The 20,055-nt window shown below is 43.5% G+C and overlaps 2 protein-coding genes across 2 annotated transcripts in view; both read left to right on the top strand.

The window, feature by feature from the left end:
- LOC139550071 (ubiquitin carboxyl-terminal hydrolase 33-like) overlaps positions 1-20,055 on the top strand; it is a 570,053-nt gene that overhangs the window by 88,537 nt on the left and 461,461 nt on the right. The window lies entirely within an intron of this gene.
- Positions 1-20,055, top strand: part of zzz3 (zinc finger, ZZ-type containing 3) — a 65,215-nt gene that overhangs the window by 5,750 nt on the left and 39,410 nt on the right. Inside the window, exon 2 of the mRNA XM_071360676.1 lies at positions 16,490-18,322. Coding sequence (XP_071216777.1) covers positions 16,554-18,322 — 1,769 coding nt within the window. The 5' untranslated portion in view covers positions 16,490-16,553. The remainder of the gene's footprint in view (positions 1-16,489; positions 18,323-20,055) is intronic.

Raw genomic sequence — 20,055 nt, 5'->3', positions numbered from 1 at the left:
CAGAGAGCCTCTGGTTTATCCACCAGATATCAAAGTTGTGGGTTGTTAGAATGGATACTTCAGAGTACCATTTAGAAATGTTATTAGATCGGATGCGTTTACCAGACTAAAGTATTTAAACAGCTGCAGTCTGAATAATTGTTCTTTAGTTTATAGAGTTGTAGCCATGTCAACGTGGGGACTCTGTCCCGGCATTCTCTGACTTAATGTACATTTTGTAGGAAGTGGGTTTTATACATTTCTGAGGAAAGGGCGTTCCATGACGTGGGTGTGGCCATTAATTAGTTAACTTTATACCGAAACAAGTATCTCGTTTAGAAGGTCAACATCACATTACATCTTCTCACAAATAGTTTCATATTCAATCATATATTTTATACAACATTCAGGTAGAAAACTAATAACTGGGGAATGTACCCTTCCAGAGATCTTGTTCTACTGCCTTTCCTGATGTCACAAAATAAAACAACTGCGACAGGATTGTTCTTTGAATACCCACAGGCCATTCCCACATTCTCAAAAATAGAAATATTGTTTAATTCTCCAATTTTGGCGATTAGGAGTTTTGGCGAGAGAAGCTCTTTGTTCTCCCAGAGGTTTCTTTCCCCTCAAACCTGCCAGACCCAAAGTTTCTACATGGTATTTATGACCTGAGGTAATAAAACCTGTGTGGGGAGAGGGAGGGAGGGGGGGGGGCACGATATACACCCAAAAGGGCCACGTTGTGACAGTTGCTTCACATGAATAAGTCCTGACAAAAAAATGTCACCCTTTGCACACACTGCTTCAGAAGTGGTTACTCTGTCTGACACAAGCAGAAGTGGATACTCTGTGTCTGACACAAGACTCCAGAAATGGGTAACACATAACCTTAGTTCACCTTGCAATGTGTAATTTGCCTGCAGCTCCACTATCTCACTCTCTATTCCAGCACGGTCAGGACAAAGGGCTGTGATGACTAGGGGTCAGGGGGGACACTGGCATATGAAAGGGGTTCTCAATGAAGTTGAAAAACTCCATGATATCCTTGAATCTTGACTGAAACTCCCAACTGAAACTCCCAACACACAAATGCATCATAGCTAAAATGTTGCAGTATGTCTGGGTTGGATGTGGCGACTGATCTGATTTTTGGGAAATTAACAAACTGTCAGGTATGAACAGTGTGGTGATTTTAGTTTGAAGTGCTGTGACCACACGCAGCATTTTGCCGGGAGTTTTAGCTTTCCCTTGGAGCTGGAGATTCACCGTGTTCAGGTGGCAGGTGATGTCCGTTTAAAAAGCCAGCTTTAATATCTTTCTGTGGATCAGCCAGCTCTGGCTCCTCTCTCTCTCCTGGCTTGCAACAAAATCACAGATTTGAGGGAGGGGAGAGAGAGAGGAATCTCACCTCAATGTGAAATATCAAGTCGCCGTTTTCTGTCTGGTATTCTTCCTGCAACTGGCGGAATGGCCGGTGATTCACTGGCCTCACAATAATAATGTTCACCAGGCGCACTACTTGCTGCATCACGTTCTGTAAGTCACAGTCTTTGAGGTTAGCCACAAGTGCTTCCTGATGAATGATACAATGACATTTAACAAATTCGGGGAATAGGCTCTCTCTTTCTCATCAGGCCTATGAGTCCCTTCTCCTCCCCCTCGCATGTTTGGGACGTCGTCAGTGCAGACAGACGCCAGATTTGACCAGTCAATAATATCATCAAACAATGTAACTAGCTTTCAGAAGATCCTTTCCTCGTGTTTGTCCCTGAAGGGGCAGTAAACATAAAAGTTCCTCTCTGAACGACTCGTTTTGAGGGAACCGGACCCAAACACATAATTGGGCAATGTCACTTACATCAGCGCAATACTAAAACACGGCGCCACGGATATGTCAGTAATCGATTGCTTAGCGATGTTATGGCGCGAGTCTGGGAATTGCAGTTTCTTAATTTGCTTTAAAATAGCTTTCTTGTTTGTGGAATCAGCATACAATATTTCGGGCTGAGGGCCAAAAAATGTCATCGTCTGTGAAGGACTTGTTGTTTCTCGCGAGTATCCAAGCAATCTCGTATGTTGCCTCTGTGGTTTTCTCGGCGACAATGCTAGATCTGTCCATCAATTGTTGTTGTCCTTTGAGTTGCGCTATTTTGTTGTTTCTGAGGTGTCTTTGTGGCGGATTTGTTTTGTCAAAGTGGACGCGATGTGACTGGACATGTAGCTCTACATTTGCTGGTTTTAAACAGCTGACTGCCTTCTGGCAAATAAGACACTGTGAGCTAGTCCCATCATGCAGTACAAAAAATATGTCTGTCCATTTCTCTTTGAACTTTGTGTTGTTTCTGGAATCAACCGTATCCTTCTCTTAGCTACGTTAGCTAGCTGCATTTCCCCACCACCATCTTCCTGGTTCTCCGGTGGTTGTTCGTAAATAGCTGTCACGTTGTTCTCCAGCTCTTCACCCTCATTTTCATTCTCAATAGATTTACGTTCCTTCTTAAAAAAAAACATTTTATTGTAATAATAAATCGATCCATGTCGACCAGACTGCAAAATTAGCTGGTAGCAAACTGATATGTGTCGGTCGCTGTAGCTGAGCAGTTGCGTTCTATTTCGGGAAAACGTTTTATTTCGGTCTTTCTGTTCAATAGCTGCGCTATACTGCCATCTATCTGCCATCCAGGGAACAATCGATATATTCAATGATGTGATTCAGGCCTGCATTAAACACATTGAAATGAAAGTGTATCATTGTTATGAATGGAAAATGGGAAAATCACAGCGAGTGGGAAAATGAAGGGCTCTGGCCCCGGGCCGCTCAATGAGTACCACTGGACTACGGGGTGTGAATTGGGGAAGAATACAGCACTAGCTCCAACAAGTGACTGTTCACATCAGTGTTGGTCACAAATATTTATATTTCAGTATTGTGGTTATTGACAGACTCCAACGTATTGGATATAAAAGCCAATTCATTTTATAATATGATTTAAAACACAACTTATGTTTTAATAAATTCTCCATTTAGACTATTTGTAAATCTATTATAATAGCCTTGTAGGAAAAGAACGGACAAATTCTGAGACGCTATAGTTTCTTTGTTGTGACAGAGATAATTCAACTGAAATAATAAACCGGGAAACAGCCCTTTGAACTGCAAACCGCCGTGTCAGTGTTTTAATGGACACCACCACCGTGTCAGTGTTTTAATGGACACCCCACCGTGTCAGTGTTTTAATGGACACCCCACCGTGTCAGTGTTTTAATGGACACCCCACCGTGTCAGTGTTTTAATGGACACCCCACTGTGTCAGTGTTTTAATGGACACTCCACCGTGTCAGTGTTTTAATGGACACCCCACCGTGTCAGTGTTTTAATGGACACCCCACTGTGTCAGTGTTTTAATGGACACCCCACTGTGTCAGTGTTTTAATGGACACTCCACCGTGTCAGTGTTTTAATGGACACTCCACCGTGTCAGTGTTTTAATGGACACCCCACCGTGTCAGGGTTTTAATGGACACTCCACCGTGTCAGTGTTTTAATGGACACCCCACGTGTCAGTGTTTTAATGGACACTCCACCGTGTCAGTGTTTTAATGGACACCCCCACCGTGTCAGTGTTTTAATGGACACCCCCACCGTGTCAGTGTTTTAATGGACACCACCACCATGTCAGTGTTTTAATGGACACCCCCACCGTGTCAGTGTTTTAATGGACACCCCCACCGTGTCAGTGTTTTAATGGACACCCCACCGTGTCAGTGTTTTAATGGACACCACCACCGTGTCAGTGTTTTAATGGACACCCCCACCGTGTCAGTGTTTTAATGGACACCCCACCGTGTCAGTGTTTTAATGGACACCACCACCGTGTCAGTGTTTTAATGGACACCCCCACCGTGTCAGTGTTTTAATGGACACCCCCACCGTGTCAGTGTTTTAATGGACACCCCACCGTGTCAGTGTTTTAATGGACACCACCACCGTGTCAGTGTTTTAATGGACACCCCACCAGTTACAGCTAGATAGTCCTTTTACCACCACGTCTCGGATCAGTTTTTACACTCTGGTATCGATCTCTGATAAGAACTGCAATCAGAAGGTCGGACGAACATCCGTTTTGTTTTAGAAAAGAAGGTGAAAAACATCCTCCTTGGGCAGGAGGATTGATTTGATTTGATTTGGATCTCTTTTAGTCCCCATTTGGACTAATCTTCCAAGAGTCCTTAAACATTAAAATACAATTTATAATACGAACACATTTTCACATATAACACGCTATTACAAACATACATAATATACAAACATATTGACCCAATAAATACTCAATCTAAAAAATATTGATTATTCATCTACTAAAGTCCCACAACATTTCCATGTATAATATTTAAATAGTTTTAAAATAATGTTTACATTTATATATTGAAAGGTTTCTGGTTTGCTTAGTTAATTTATTCCATTTCTTTATTGCTCTAAATCGAAATATTATTTTGCCTATTTCTCTTTTCTGTCTGGACAACGCATAGATGGTGGACAATCTATTCCTGGTATTTACGGACTGTCTGTCTCTTACCAACTGAATACCGTTGTGAATAGAACTTGGCCGTTTTAAATGATGTATATTATGAAATAAAATAAGCTTGTGTTTTTCAATTATCTTATTGATTGATGACCAACCAAGAACACTGCGCATGACTGCAACAGAAGAACCATACCTCCACCTTAAAACAATCCTTGCTGCTTTGTTCTGTGCATTCTGCAGCCTCCTAACTTCACTTGATGATGCATTTCCCCAGACCACAGAACAGTAGTTCACCTGACTCTCAATTAATGATTGGGTTATTTGCTGAATCATTTTTCCTGGTAAATATTTAGCTATCCTTCTGATTATGCATGCTGTTTTAATATATTTTTTTTTACATAGATGAGTTATTTGAGACGACCATGATAAGCAGTTGTCTAGCTGCTCTCCCAATAGTTTGGTTTCTGCCACTTCTTCAATTTGTACTCCTCCCATACTTAATTGTATCCCATGCTGTTTTGGCCTTTTCCTAGTGGAACAGACCAACATAACTTTGGTTTTCTTGGTGTTTAAAACAAGTTTGTTTTGGCAAACCCACTCACTGATATTTTCCAAATCTCCTTGTAAAGCCTGCTGTGCCTGTTGAACCGATTGTCTTGCTGCATAAATTGTAGTATCATCTGCAAATATAGTAGCTTGAGGTTCAACTAAGGCATAGGGAAGGTCGTTGGTATATATTAAATAAAGAAGTGGCCCAAGGCAGCTGCCCTGCGGTATTCCACAGTTTAACACATGAGGGGAAGAAAATGAACCATCGATATAAGTGGACTTTTTCCTGTCAGTTAGATATGACTGTACCCAATTCAATGCTACCTCCTTAAAACCATAATGCATTAATTTTGTCAAAATTATTTCATGATCCACTAAATAAAATGCTGCACTGAAATCTAAAAATAGTACACCCACAAACTTGCCATTATCCATAGCATTGAGCCACTGGTCAGTCATGTCAACCAATGCTGTGGTAGTGGAATGGTTTTTGCAATAAGCATGCTGATTGGCTGTAAATCAGATCATTCTTTTCCATGTACTCCCATATTTGTCTACTCACAATACCCTCCAATATCGTACTGAGTGTAGGGAGTAGACTAATTGGTCGACTATTGGCAGGAGTAATGGGTTCTTTGCAGTTTTTCGGAATAGGACACAATTTCACATGCTTCCATACATTTGCAAACATCCCCTTTTCCAGTGACCAATTAAATATGTATCTCAGTGGAACTGCAATCTGGGGAGCAGCACAGAGAAGCAAAACATTGTCCATAAGACCATAACCTGTAGATTTACCATCAGGTAATGACTTCAATAGGTTTAACACCTCCTCCACTGACACCGTTTGCAGACTAAAAGAGCAGATCTTGTTTCTCATAATATGATCATCAATCCATTAGACAATAGCTTGTTTGGAAGAATGTATGTTTACATTATTGCTCAGTTATTGAATTTTCTTTGTAAAAAAATCTGCAAAATGATTGGCAATATCAACCGGTTTTGTTATTATTCTCCCGTCAAACCTCCACACTAGATGGGCATGATGAGATAGATGTACCAAGTAAGCCCCTAACTGTGTTCCATACCTTTTTTACAATCATTTTTACAATCAATAAAATAACTTTTTTAAATAACTTTTTTTTCACGATGTTCAATAATTCTGTTCATCAATTTCTAGTTTTGACTTGGCTGCTAAGACTTTTGCCATATTTCTTTGAGAAAAAGCCTCACCCAGTTCATCATCAATCCATGGAGATGGACGGGCACCAACTGTACTCTTTCTTACTGATGCATGATGGTCCATTACCTCAGTGAGCAAATCAATAAAAACATTCTGTAGCGTGGTTTAAATCCTCCTCTAGATAAATCAGCTCCCAGGGTACAGCAGCCAAATCATTTAGAAATAGCTCATGATTAAATGTTTTTAACATTTCTCTTGACCACAATCCTAGGGGGGTTTCTTTGGAACCTTGGTGTTCATGGTGATGGTCACAATATTATGGTCTGTCCAGCCCACTGGCATTGATCTGGCTTTTAAGCATTGCAATGGTATATTACAGAAAATCAGATCGATGCATGTGTCTGAACGATGACCCAACTTAATTGATGATCTAGTAGTATCATTAACCATTTTGTTTCAAACCACAGTTCTTGGCATATCTCATTCATTTTGTTCTATTCAAATTATTATGATCCTTCTAATTTATATTAAAATCCCCCAAGATAAATACATCTCTGTTGCTATCTGTGGCCTGGTCAAACCCAGTACATCAGTCATCCAGATAGGACACCTTAGAGCTAGGAGGTCTATACACACATCCTACCAATATGGGTGCCTGGTGAGGCAGATGTACCTGAGTCCATAGTGCCTCTACTTGACATACATTAAGGTCATCCCTTCTCTTAAAAGGTATATGATTCTGAATGTACAGTGCTAAACCTCCACCATTCCTATTCCTGTCCCTTCTCAGTAAACTATATCTATGATTCCTGTCCCTTCTCAGTAGACTATATCTATGATTCCTGTCTCTTCTCAGTAAACTATATCCATGATTCCTATCCCTTCTAAACAGACTATATCTATGATTCCTGTCCCTTCTCAGTAAACTATATCCATGATTCCTATCCCTTCTAAACAGACTATATCTATGATTCCTGTCCCTTCTCAGTAAACTATATCCATGATTCCTATCCCTTCTAAGACTATATCTATGATTCCTGTCCCTTCTAAACAGACTATATATATGATTCCTGTCCCTTCTAAACAGACTATATCTATGATTCCTGTCCCTTCTCAGTAAACTATATCCATGATTCCTATCCCTTCTAAACAGACTATATCTATGATTCCTGTCCCTTCTAAACAGACTATATCCATGATTCCTGTCCCTTCTAAACAGACTATATCCTTGAATGTTAATTTGCCCATCATTTACAGATGCATCTACATGCGTTTCGGTCAAGGCCAAAATATGAATATTATTTATGTTGACCAAGTTAAAAACCTCATGTATTTTGTTAGGAAGGCTCCATACATTAACCTGAGCTATATGCAACCCTTTCCTTATCAAGTGGAGATCAATAGAGAATGTATTCATTATAGTGGAGATCAATAGAGCATGTATTCATTATAGTGGAGATCACTAGAGCATGTATTCATTATAGTGGAGATCACTAGAGCATGTAGTCATTATAGTGGAGATCACTAGAGCATGTAGTCATTATAGTGGAGATCACTAGAGCATGTATTCATTATAGTGGAGATCACTAGAGCATGTATTCATTATAGTGGAGATCACTAGAGCATGTATTCATTATAGTGGAGATCACTAGAGCATGTAGTCATTATAGTGGAGATCACTAGAGCATGTAGTCATTATAGTGGAGATCACTAGAGCATGTATTCATTATAGTGGAGATCACTAGAGCATGTAGTCATTATAGTGGAGATCAATAGAGCATGTATTCATTATAGTGGAGATCAATAGAGCATGTATTCATTATAGTGGAGATCACTAGAGCATGTATTCATTATAGTGGAGATCAATAGAGCATGTATTCATTATAGTGGAGATCACTAGAGCATGTATTCATTATAGTGGAGATCACTAGAGCATGTATTCATTATAGTGGAGATCACTAGAGCATGTATTCATTATAGTGGAGATCAATAGAGCATGTATTCGTTATAGTGGAGATCACTAGAGCATGTATTCATTATAGTGGAGATCACTAGAGCATGTATTCAGTATAGTGGAGATCACTAGAGCATGTATTCATTATAGTGGAGATCAATAGAGCATGTATTCATTATAGTGGAGATCAATAGAGCATGTATTCATTATAGTGGAGATCAATAGAGCATGTAGTCATTATAGTGGAGATCAATAGAGCATGTATTCATTATAGTGGAGATCAATAGAGCATGTAGTCATTATAGTGGAGATCAATAGAGCATGTATTCATTATAGTGGAGATCAATAGAGCATGTATTCATTATAGTGGAGATCAATAGAGCATGTATTCATTATAGTGGAGATCAATAGAGCATGTAGTCATTATAGTGGAGATCAATAGAGCATGTATTCATTATAGTGGAGATCAATAGAGCATGTATTCATTATAGTGGAGATCAATAGAGCATGTATTCATTATAGTGGAGATCACTAGAGCATGTATTCATTATAGTGGAGATCACTAGAGCATGTATTCATTATAGTGGAGATCACTAGAGCATGTATTCATTATAGTGGAGATCACTAGAGCATGTATTCATTATAGTGGAGATCACTAGAGCATGTATTCATTATAGTGGAGATCAATAGAGCATGTATTCATTATAGTGGAGATCACTAGAGCATGTATTCATTATAGTGGAGATCAATAGAGCATGTATTCATTATAGTGGAGATCAATAGAGCATGTATTCATTATAGTGGAGATCACTAGAGCATGTATTCATTATAGTGGAGATCACTAGAGCATGTATTCATTATAGTTGAAGTTGTCATGATACACTACAACACACAAACTCAGATTTGAACATTAAATTAACATAGCCAGGGAGTTACTCTAGAGTCCTGATACAGTTGGATTAACATAGCCAGGGAGTTACTCTAGTCCTGATACAATTGCCCGTTGATATAAAGTTTATCCATCACCATGGAGACTCGTTGATTCAGGCAACGCTTTTCCTTCACGATGGGATATAGTTTTTTTCCTCCTTTCATTGATCTCAGTGGGGAAGTGATCATTCATTCCAAAATCAGTGTTTCTGAGTTCTCTGCCCATGTTCTTCGTCAATTCCTTTTGCTTAAATTTGTCAAAACATACAATAACAGCCCGTGGTCTATTTCCAGAGGCCTTACCCTATTCTATGGACTCTGGAGAAAGTGGCATTACGCACGACATCAGTGGGCAGTTTTAGTTGAGTTGACGTAAAGTCTCGGACTGTGTCCTCACAGCCTCTGCTGTTGTCATTCTCCGGTTTCCCTGAGAATATTAGATTGTTCCTGCATTGATCGACACCGTACATCAAGCAAGGTTTCTTTAAGTTGTTTGTTCTCTGCACCACCTCCACCTTGCTATGAATAGAGTCTACAGTACCTTTCAGCACCGTGTTCTCTTTCCTTAGATCATCCATCTGACGTTGGCTGAATTCTAGACTGGCTGAATTCTAGACTGGCTGAATTCTAGACTGGCTGAATTCTAGACTGGCACATAATGCATTGATGTCCTCTCGTAATATATCCAAGATATCAAGTTTGGCAAGCCTTTCATTGATGGATTTTAACAAGTCGACATCCATATCAGTAAACCTCTCCTCACTCGCCACACGGGGAGGGTTTGGGTGGTTTGGGTCCATTGTTGATACCTATTGGCCAACCTGGTTTTGGTTTGTTTTGTTGATTGGGTTGGTTGTCCTTAACAATGCTTGAATCCTCCGAAACCAGCGACATGTTTCTTTTGAGTTCGTAAGTATCTCTCGTCAATGAATCGTTCAAGCTCTTCAATGGATTCTGAATCCTCCAGCGTGTTTACAGGCAGAGTTACACACACACACACACACACACACACACACACACACACACACACACACACACACACACACACACACACACACACACACACACACACAAACTGTTCAGCCGCAACTGAAAACCGCTGGTTGAAAGTGGTGTGCCGTTTTGATAACCAGTGCCTTGCCTGTGAATTCGTTGAAGTGGCTGTAGGTAGAGATCCCCTTGATACCAGTCTGCGTCCCCCTGTCTAGTCCTAGTTCTGGGGACTCACATTTAAGTGTTTGCCCTGCACACCAGATTACACTAATCTGTTAGTTATTGTCGAGGCAAACAAAGTTACACTGAACAAAAAAATATAAACACAACATGTAAAGTGTCGGTTCCATGTTTCATGAGCTGAAATAAACGATCCCAGAAATGTTCCAGACGCACAAAAATCTTATTTTTCCTCAATTCTGTTTGTGCACAAATTTGTTTACATCCCTGTTAGTGAGCATTTCTCTGCCAAGATATGCCACACCTGTCAGGAGGATGAATTATCAAGAAGCTGATTAAACAGCAGGATCATTACACAGGTGCACCTTGTGCCGGGGACCATAAAAGGCCACTCTAAAATGTGCAGTTTTGTCACACAACACCACAGATGTTTTAAGGGAGTGTTCAGTTGGCATGCTGACTGCAGGAATGTCCACCATAACTATTGCCAGACAATTGAATGTTAGTTTATCTACCATAAGCCGCCTCCATTGTCGTTTTAGACCGGCCTCACAACCGCAGACTATGTGTAACCACGCCAGCCCAGGACCTCCACATCAGGCTTCTTCACCTGCGGGATCGTCTGAGACCAGCCACCCAGCCAGCTGATGAAACTGTTGGCTTGCACAACCTAAATAATTTCTGCATAAAACTTCTCGGGAAGCTCATCTGCGTGTTTGTCGTCCTCACCACGGTCTTGACCTGACTGCAGTTCGGCGTCGTAACCGCCTTCATTGGGCAAATGCATACCTTCGATGGACACTCGCACGCTGGAGAAGGGTGCGCTTCGCGGATGAATCCTGGTTTCAACTGTAACGGGCAGAAGGCTGACAACGTGTATGGCGTCTTGTGGATTAGCAGTTTGCCGACGTCAACGTGGTGAACAGAGTGCCCCATGGTGGCGGTGGGGTTATGGTCTTGCATTTTATTGATGGCCATTTGAGTGCACAGAGATACTGATGAGATCCTGAGGCCCATTGTTGTGCCATTCATCCACCACCATCACCTCATGTTTCAGCATGATAATGCACGGCCCCGTGTCACAAGGATCTGTACACAATTCCTGGAAGCTGAAAATGTCCCAGCTCTTCCATGGCCTGTATACTCACTAGACATGTCACCCATTGAGCATGTTTGGGATGCTCTGGATCGACGTGTACGACAGCGTGTTCCAGTTCACGTCAATATCCAGCAACTTCACACAGCCATTGAAGAGGAGTGGGACAACATTCCACAGGCCACAATCATAAGCCTGATCAACTACAGTTCTTAGAAAAGTTTTCGAAGAAAACATATTTCCCACATATTTTTTTTTACAGCCTTATTTTAAAAAATCCTCATCAATCAACTCACAATTCCCCATAATGACAAAGTGAAAACAATGTTTTAAATTTTTTTTGCAAATAAATAAAATACACTTAAATACCTTATTTACATAAGTATTCAGACCCTTTGCTATGAGACTCTAAATTGAGCTCAAGTGCATCCTGTTTCCATTGATCATCCTTGAGATGTTTCTACAACTTGATTGGAGTCCACCTGTGGTAAATTCAATTGATTGGACATGATTTGTAAAAGCACACACCTGTCTATATAAGGTCCCACAGTTGACAGTGCATGTCAGAGCAAAAACCAAGCCATGAGGTCGTATGAATTATCCGTAAAGCTCCCAGACAGGAATGTGTTGAGGCACAGATCTGGGGAAGAGTACCAAAACATTTCTGTAGCATTGAAAGTTCCCAAGAACACAGTGGCCTCCATCATTCTTAAATAGATGATGTTTGGAACCACCAAGACTCTTCCTCGAGCTGGCTGCCCGGCCAAACTGCGCAATCGGGGGAGAAGGGCCTTGGTCAGGGAGGTGACCAATAACCCAATGGTCACTCTGACAGCTCCAGAGTCCCTCTGTGGAGAAAAGAGAACATTCCAGAAGCCACTCCTCAGTAAAAAGCACATGACAGCCTGCTTGGAGTTTGCCAGAAGGCACCTAAAGGACTCTCAGACCATGACAAACAAGATTCTCTGGTCTAATAAAACTGAGATTGAACTGTTTGGCCTGAATGCCAAGCGTCACATCTGGAGGAAACCTGGCACCATCCTTACGGTGAAGCATGGTGGTGGCAGCATCATGCTGTGGGGATGTTTTTCAGAGGCAGGGACTGGGGGACTAGTCAGGATCGAGGGAAAGATGAACGGAGTAAAGTACAGAGAGATCCTTGACGAAAACCTGCTCCAGAGAGCTCAGGACCTCAGATTGGGGTGAAGGTTCACCTTCCAACAGAACAACAACCCTAAGCATACAGCCATGATAATGCAGGAGTGGCTTCGGGACAAGTCTCTGAATGTCCTTGAGTGGCCCAGCCAGAGACCGGACTTGAACCCGATCTAACATCTCTGGAGAGACCTGAAAATAGCTGTGCAGCGACTCTCCCCATCCAACCTGACAGAGCTTGAGAGGATCTGCAGAGGAGAATGGGGGAAACTCCCCAAATACAGGTGTGCCAAGCTTGTAGCGTCATACCCAAGAAGACTTGAGGCTGTAATCACTGCCAAAGGTGCTTCAACAAAGTACTGAGTAAAGGGTCTGAATACTTATGGAAATGTGATAGTTCAGTTTTATCTTAACAAATTTGTAAAAATGAACAAAACTGTTATCTTTGTCATGTGTACTGTGTGTCTACTGTGTAGATTGATGAGGGGGAAAAAAAGATTTGATCAATTTTAGAATAAGGCTGTAATGTAACAAAATGTGGAAAAAGGTGAAGGTGTGTAAATACTTCCTGAATGCACTGTGAAGGAGATGTGTCGCGCGAGGCAAATGGTGGTCACACCAGATACTGACTGGTTTTCATGAGGCAAATGGTGGTCACACCAGATACTGACTGGTTTTCATGAGGCTAATGGTGGTCACACCAGATACTGACTGGTTTTCATGAGGCTAATGGTGGTCACACCAGATACTGACTGGTTTTCATGAGGCTAATGGTGGTCACACCAGATACTGACTGGTTTTCATGAGGCTAATGGTGGTCACACCAGATACTGACTGGTTTTCTGATCCACACCCCTACCTCTTTTCTTCAGGTATCTTTGAACAACATTTGCATATCTGTCTTCTAGTCATGTGACATCCATAGATTAGGGCTTCATTTATTTATTTAAATTGACTGATTTCCTTATGAACTGTAACTCAGTAAAATCCTTGAAATTGTTGCATGTTGCGTTTTTATATTTTTGTTCCGTGTAAATTATAATCTGTAACACTGCCTCAAGGGAGGATTTAATGTAAATTATAATCTGTAACACTGCCTCAAGGGAGGATTTAATGTAAATTATAATCTAACACTGTCTCAAGGGAGGATTTAATGTAAATTATAATCTGTAACACTGCCTCAAGGGAGGATTTAATGTAAATTAGAATCTGTAACACTGTCTCAAGGGAGGATTTAGTGTAAATTATAATCTAACACTGCCTCAAGGGAGGATTTAGTGTAAATTATAATCTAACACTGCCTCAAGGGAGGATTTAGTGTAAATGATAATCTGTAACACTGCCTTAAGGGAGGGCTCAAATCTTGGCAGATTAGAATGTTGTTGATGTCTGTAAACAGGAAGTCACCCCACAGGGTATCATTACATCATAGATTCCCTCTTGGGTTGGTGGTTATGCTGTGTTGCTTTGTGCACAGAGATCCTATTAAATGACTATGTAATTCTATGGTTTGCCTATAAATTACTATGTAATTCTATGGTTTTGCCTATAAATTACTATGTAATTCTATGGTTTTGCCTATAAATTACTATGTAATTCTATGGTTTTGCCTATAAATTACTATATGTAATTCTGTGGTTGTCTATTAAATTACAATATGTAACTTTTTGGGCGACCCGACCAAATTCACATAGAAATGTTATTTCTATATTTTTAAAGCTGTTGTCTTCCCGTTCTTAAGTTTTTTGTTTTTCATCTTTTAGTTTAGGTTTTGTACACCAGCTGAAAAGACAATATTTGTGGTCATGGAAAACATATTTCTGTGGTTTAGATGGTACAATGATTCTCTGTGGTTTAGATGGTACAATGATTCTCTGTGGTTTAAATGGTTCAATGATTCTCAGTGGTTTAGATGGTTCAATGATTCTCAGTGGTTTAGATGGTTCAATGATTCTCAGTGGTGTAGATGGTACAATGATTCTCAGTGGTTTAGATGGTACAATGATTCTCAGTGGTTTAGATGGTACAATGATTCTCTGTGGTTTAGATGGTACAATGATTCTCTGTGGTTTAGATGGTTCAATGATTCTCTGTGGTTTAGATGGTTCAATGATTCTCTGTGGTTTAGATGGTTCAATGATTCTCTGTGGTTTAGATGGTTCAATGATTCTCTGTGGTTTAGATGGTACAATGATTCGCAGTGGTTTAGATGGTTCAATGATTCTCAGCGGTTTAGATGGTTCAATGATTCTCAGTGGTTTAGATGGTTCAATGATTCTCAGTGGTGTAGATGGTTCAATGATTCTCAGTGGTTTAGATGGTACAATGATTCTCAGTGGTTTAGATGGTTCAATGATTCTCAGTGGTGTAGATGGTTCAATGATTCTCAGTGGTGTAGATGGTACAATGATTCTCAGTGGTTTAGATGGTTCAATGATTCTCAGTGGTTTAGTTGGTTCAATGATTCTCAGTGGTGTAGATGGTACAATGATTCTCAGTGGTGTAGATGGTACAATGATTCTCAGTGGTTTAGATGGTACAATGATTCTCAGTGGTTTAGATGGTTCAATGATTCTCAGTGGTTTAGTTGGTTCAATGATTCTCAGTGGTGTAGATGGTACAATGATTCTCAGTGGTGTAGATGGTACAATGATTCTCAGTGGTTTAGATGGTACAATGATTCTCAGTGGTTTAGATGGTACAATGATTCTCAGTGGTTTAGATGGTACAATGATTCTCAGTGGTGTAGATGGTTCAATGATTCTCAGTGGTTTAGTTGGTTCAATGATTCTCAGCATTGCTTGTTTTGTCACAAACTGAAATTCGGCGAACTATTAGAATTTTATATATAAAATGTGTATGTATATATTTTGCATTTTTAAATGACTATATGTAATTCTATGGTTTTCTCTTTGAAATTGTTATTATTTTTATTCAGTGTACTATGCAAATCCCGGGTCTTGACCAGAGATTAGGGTTGTCCCAAATACCGCCCTATTCCCTATATAGTGCACTACTTTAGACCAGAGCCCCATGGAACCCTATTCCCTATATAGTGCACTACTTTAGACCAGAGCCCCATGGAACCCTATTCCCTATATAGTGCACTACTTTAGACCATAGCCCGATGGCCCTTTTTACAAATGTAAAAGAGGGAACTACATAGGGAATAGGGTGCCTACATAGGGAATAGGGTGCCTACATAGGGAATAGTGTGCCATTTGGGATGGAGGCTTGTACTGCAGTCTCCTTCAATCCCCAGACAGACACAGAACCCTCACAGCCGGAGCATCAAAGCCGGGCTGACATTTTGAAAAGTCCAGCGACTCTTTGAACCAGCACTAGATGAAAGATCCTGTCAGTCTGTCAGAATCTCCCAACACTCAGTGTGATTGGTTCAGTTATGCATTAGCCTCAGTGTCGACATAGAAGCAGGATTTCCCTACAGAAGGTGCTGTGTGTTTTGCTTATGAAGATGCTACTCTTTTAAGTCAGTTTCCTGTAGGACTTAAACCTAGGTGAACGATGTGAAGCCTTATGTATCCTTTATGAAGCCTAATGTATCCCTTATGAAGCCTTATGTATCCCTTATGAAGTCTAATCTATCCTTTATGAAGTCTAATGTTTTCCTTATGAAGCCTAATGTATCCCTTATGAAGCCTTATATATCCCTTATGAAGTCTAATCTATCCTTTATGAAGCCTAATGTATCCCTTATGAAGCCTTATGTATCCCTTATGAAGCCTAATGTATACCTTATGAAGCCTAATCTATCCTTTATGAAGTCTAATGTTTTCCTTATGAAGCCTAATGTATCCCTTATGAAGTCTAATGTAGCCTTTATGAAGCCTAATGTATCCATTATGAAGCCTTATGTATCCATTATGAAGCCTTATGTATCCTCGCTTTACAAAGCCTTATAACACCTCTGTCTCCTCCAGGTACCCCATTCTGCAGCAGGTGACTGAGCAGCACAATGAGACGTCAGTAGTCCCCCTCCGTAGCATGGCCACGTCACGTTCCTCACGCGTCACAAGGTCATCAGTCGGACTCAATGGATTGGACGAGAACTTCTGTGGCCGAACCCTCAGGAACCGCAGTATCGCCCAGCCGGAGGAGGGTCAGGGGTCACCGCTCCCCAGCAGCAGGGCCCCCCGCTCCCCCAAGAAGAGGCAGGACCCCCAGGCTGGGAGCTCAGAGAAGCCTGGGGGTCACCAGGGAAAGGTAGCCCACCACAAGGCCTCCTCAGTGGACAGGGAGACATGGCCGAGCCCCAGGAAGAGGGGACTGTCCTGCTCAGAGAGAGAGAGTGATGGGTGTGGGGATTTGGACAAGGCTGAGAACTGTGAGGGGATGGGGAAGGAGACGTCGGGGGCTGGTGGGAGAGACGCTTCTCTGCTCCTCAAAAGGGCCAAACGGTGTTCCCGTTTCGGGGAGTCGCAGGGATCCGAGGACGACCCCTCTTCTGCACCCGCCAAACCTGACATCCCCCCATCCTCCTGCACCCCCCCAGCGACTGTCAAGGAGAACAGTGAAGAGGGTGACCCGCTCAACCTAATCTGCACCGCACCCTCTTCCTCTTCTCCACAGAACCTCAACAAAGAGGAAGGTGAGGAGGAGGAGGAGGAGGACAGTGGCGGCCATATTGAGAGCGACGGCCATGCTCAGCAGCCCCCGAACTCCACTTCCCATAATCCCGCTGTTCCGCCCCAGAACTCTAACTCCCATAAATCCTCTCCTGGGCTGGGACAGACCAGCAGTAGCCTTGATGCTCAGACAATCTCCCTGGCTTCCAGCGCTGCCGTCAACACCAGCTGCCCAGGTCCCAGTCCAGCGCTGCTGAACGGCAGCCAGATGGGCGCGCCATGCCCCTCGCCCCCAGACCCCATAGTGCCTTGTAGAAACTGTGATCCTGTGCAGGAGAAGGAGGAGGTTAGGGACTCTGGGGAGTATTCTGCTCCTCCTCTGGCCTCCTTTGAAGAGGACTCCTCCACCCCACACCTGTCAGTCAGGGAGGAGGAAGTGGAGTTGGATGTAGTGGGGGACTCGGTGTGTCGGGAGGAGGAAGTGACAGCGACCGAGGAGGAGGAGGAGGATGAGGAGGAGGAGGAGGAAGAGAGTACCAGCGGGAGAAGTAATGGTTGGCCACTGGTGCAGGATGCTGTTGCCACCAGTATCATCAACGTAAACAACAACAACATCCCAAACAACAACATCAACAACTCAGGAGAATCCACCATGCCTTTGCTAGCCCCCCAGACCCCCTCAGAGCCCCCCTGCACCCCTTCTGTCTCCGACACTTCGCCCCCGTCCTTCACCCAACCCCATGAACACCAATACACCCTGAGGACTTCGCCCCGGAGAGCTGGGGCCCCCTCGCCCCCCAAACCCTGCTCCCCTCCCAGAGACCCTCTCCGGGACAACGGCCCTCTGAGAGAGGGGGTGGAGGGAGCCTGTCGGAGGCTGGATCTGGACGCTACTCTGGCTACTTCTACCCCTTCCTCAGGTCCCTCCAGCACCCAGGCCAGGGGAGGGTCTCTCCCGTCTCTTCCGTCGGTTCCCATGGAGCAGGGAGCCGGTGGGGACGACAGGGACAAGGTAGTAGGGGACGGTCGGGACTACGGGGAGCTCCGAGAAGGCGCCCGGGCAGCCAGTAAGGAGGTTCCGGTAGGAGGAAGCCAGCAGCAGGAGGAGGAGAAGCAGGTGGAGGACGAAGAGGAACCAGATGTGTATTACTTTGAGTCGGACCACCTGGTGCTCAAACACAACAAAGAGTGCGTAGTGGGAGTTCCTGGGATTATATCTAGATTATTGTCCTGTCAACTGACAAACTCAATTCCTGGGATTATATCTAGATTATTGTCCTGTCAACTGACAAACTCAATTCCTGGGATTATATCTAGATTATAGTCCTGTCAACTGACAAACTCAATTTCTGGGATTATATCTAGATTATTGTCCTGTCAATTGACAAGCTCAATTCCTGGGATTATATCTAGATTATAGTCCTGTTGTACAGGTCTTTGGGGGCAGGGTTGTAAAGGTCTTTGGGGGCAGGGTTGTAAAGGTCTTTGGGGGCAGGGTTGTAAAGGTCTTTGGGGGCAGGGTTGTACAGGTCTTTGGGGGCAGGGTTGTAAAGGTCTTTGGGGGCAGGGTTAGACAGGTCTTTGGGGGCAGGGTTAGACAGGTCTTTGGGGGCAGGGTTGTAAAGGTCTTTGGGGGCAGGGTTGTAAATGTCTTTGGGGGCAGGGTTGTACAGGTCTTTGGGGGCAGGGTTGTACAGGTCTTTGGGGGCAGGGTTGTACAGGTCTTTGGGGGCAGGGTTGTAAAGGTCTTTGGGGGCAGGGTTGTACAGGTCTTTGGGGGCAGGGTTGTACAGGTCTTTGGGGGCAGGGTTGTAAAGGTCTTTGGGGGCAGGGTTGTAAAGGTCTTTGGGGGCAGGGTTGTACAGGTCTTTGGGGGCAGGGTTGTAAAGGTCTTTGGGGGCAGGGTTGTACAGGTCTTTGGGTCCCGGGTTGTACAGGTCTTTGGGGGCAGGGTTGTACATGTCTTTGGGGGCAGGGTTGTACAGGTCTTTGGGGGCAGGGTTGTAAAGGTCTTTGGGGGCAGGGTTGTACAGGTCTTTGGGGGCAGGGTTGTACAGGTCTTTGGGGGCAGGGTTGTACAGGTCTTTGGGGGCAGGGTTGTACAGGTCTTGGGGGGCAGGGTTGTGCAGGTCTTTGGGGGCAGGGTTGTACAGGTCTTTGGGGGCAGGGTTGTACAGGTCTTTGGGGGCAGGGTTGTGCAGGTCTTTGGGGGCAGGGTTGTAAAGGTATTTGGGGGCAGGGTTGTAAAGGTCTTTGGGGGCAGGGTTGTACAGGTCTTTGGGGGCAGGGTTGTAAAGGTCTTTGGGGGCAGGGTTATAAAGGTCTTTGGGGGCAGGGTTGTACAGGTCTTTGGGGGCAGGGTTGTAAAGGTCTTTGGGGGCAGGGTTGTAAAGGTCTTTGGGGGCAGGGTTGTACAGGTCTTTGGGGGCAGGGTTGTACAGGTCTTTGGGGGCAGGGTTGTACAGGTCTTTGGGGGCAGGGTTGTACAGGTCTTTGGGGGCAGGGTTGTACAGGTCTTTGGGGGCAGGGTTGTACAGGTCTTTGGGGGCAGGGTTGTAAAGGTCTTTGGGGGCAGGGTTGTAAAGGTCTTTGGGGGCAGGGTTGTAAAGGTCTTTGGGGGCAGGGTTGTACAGGTCTTTGGGGGCAGGGTTGTAAAGGTCTTTGGGTCCCGGGTTGTAAAGGTCTTTGGGTCCAGGGTTGTAAAGGTCTTTGGGTCCAGGGTTGTACAGGTCTTTGGGTCCCGGGTTGTACAGGTCTTTGGGGTCGCCAGGGTTGTACAGGTCTTTGGGGGCAGGGTTGTACAGGTCTTTGGGGGCAGGGTTGTACAGGTCTTTGGGGGCAGGGTTGTACAGGTCTTTGGGGGCAGGGTTGTAAAGGTCTTTGGGGGCAGGGTTGTACAGGTCTTTGGGGGCAGGGTTGTA

Source organism: Salvelinus alpinus, chromosome 23, assembly GCF_045679555.1.
Source record: "Salvelinus alpinus chromosome 23, SLU_Salpinus.1, whole genome shotgun sequence".
Lineage (NCBI taxonomy): Eukaryota > Metazoa > Chordata > Actinopteri > Salmoniformes > Salmonidae > Salvelinus > Salvelinus alpinus.
This window is presented reverse-complemented; position numbering and strand designations above follow the sequence as displayed.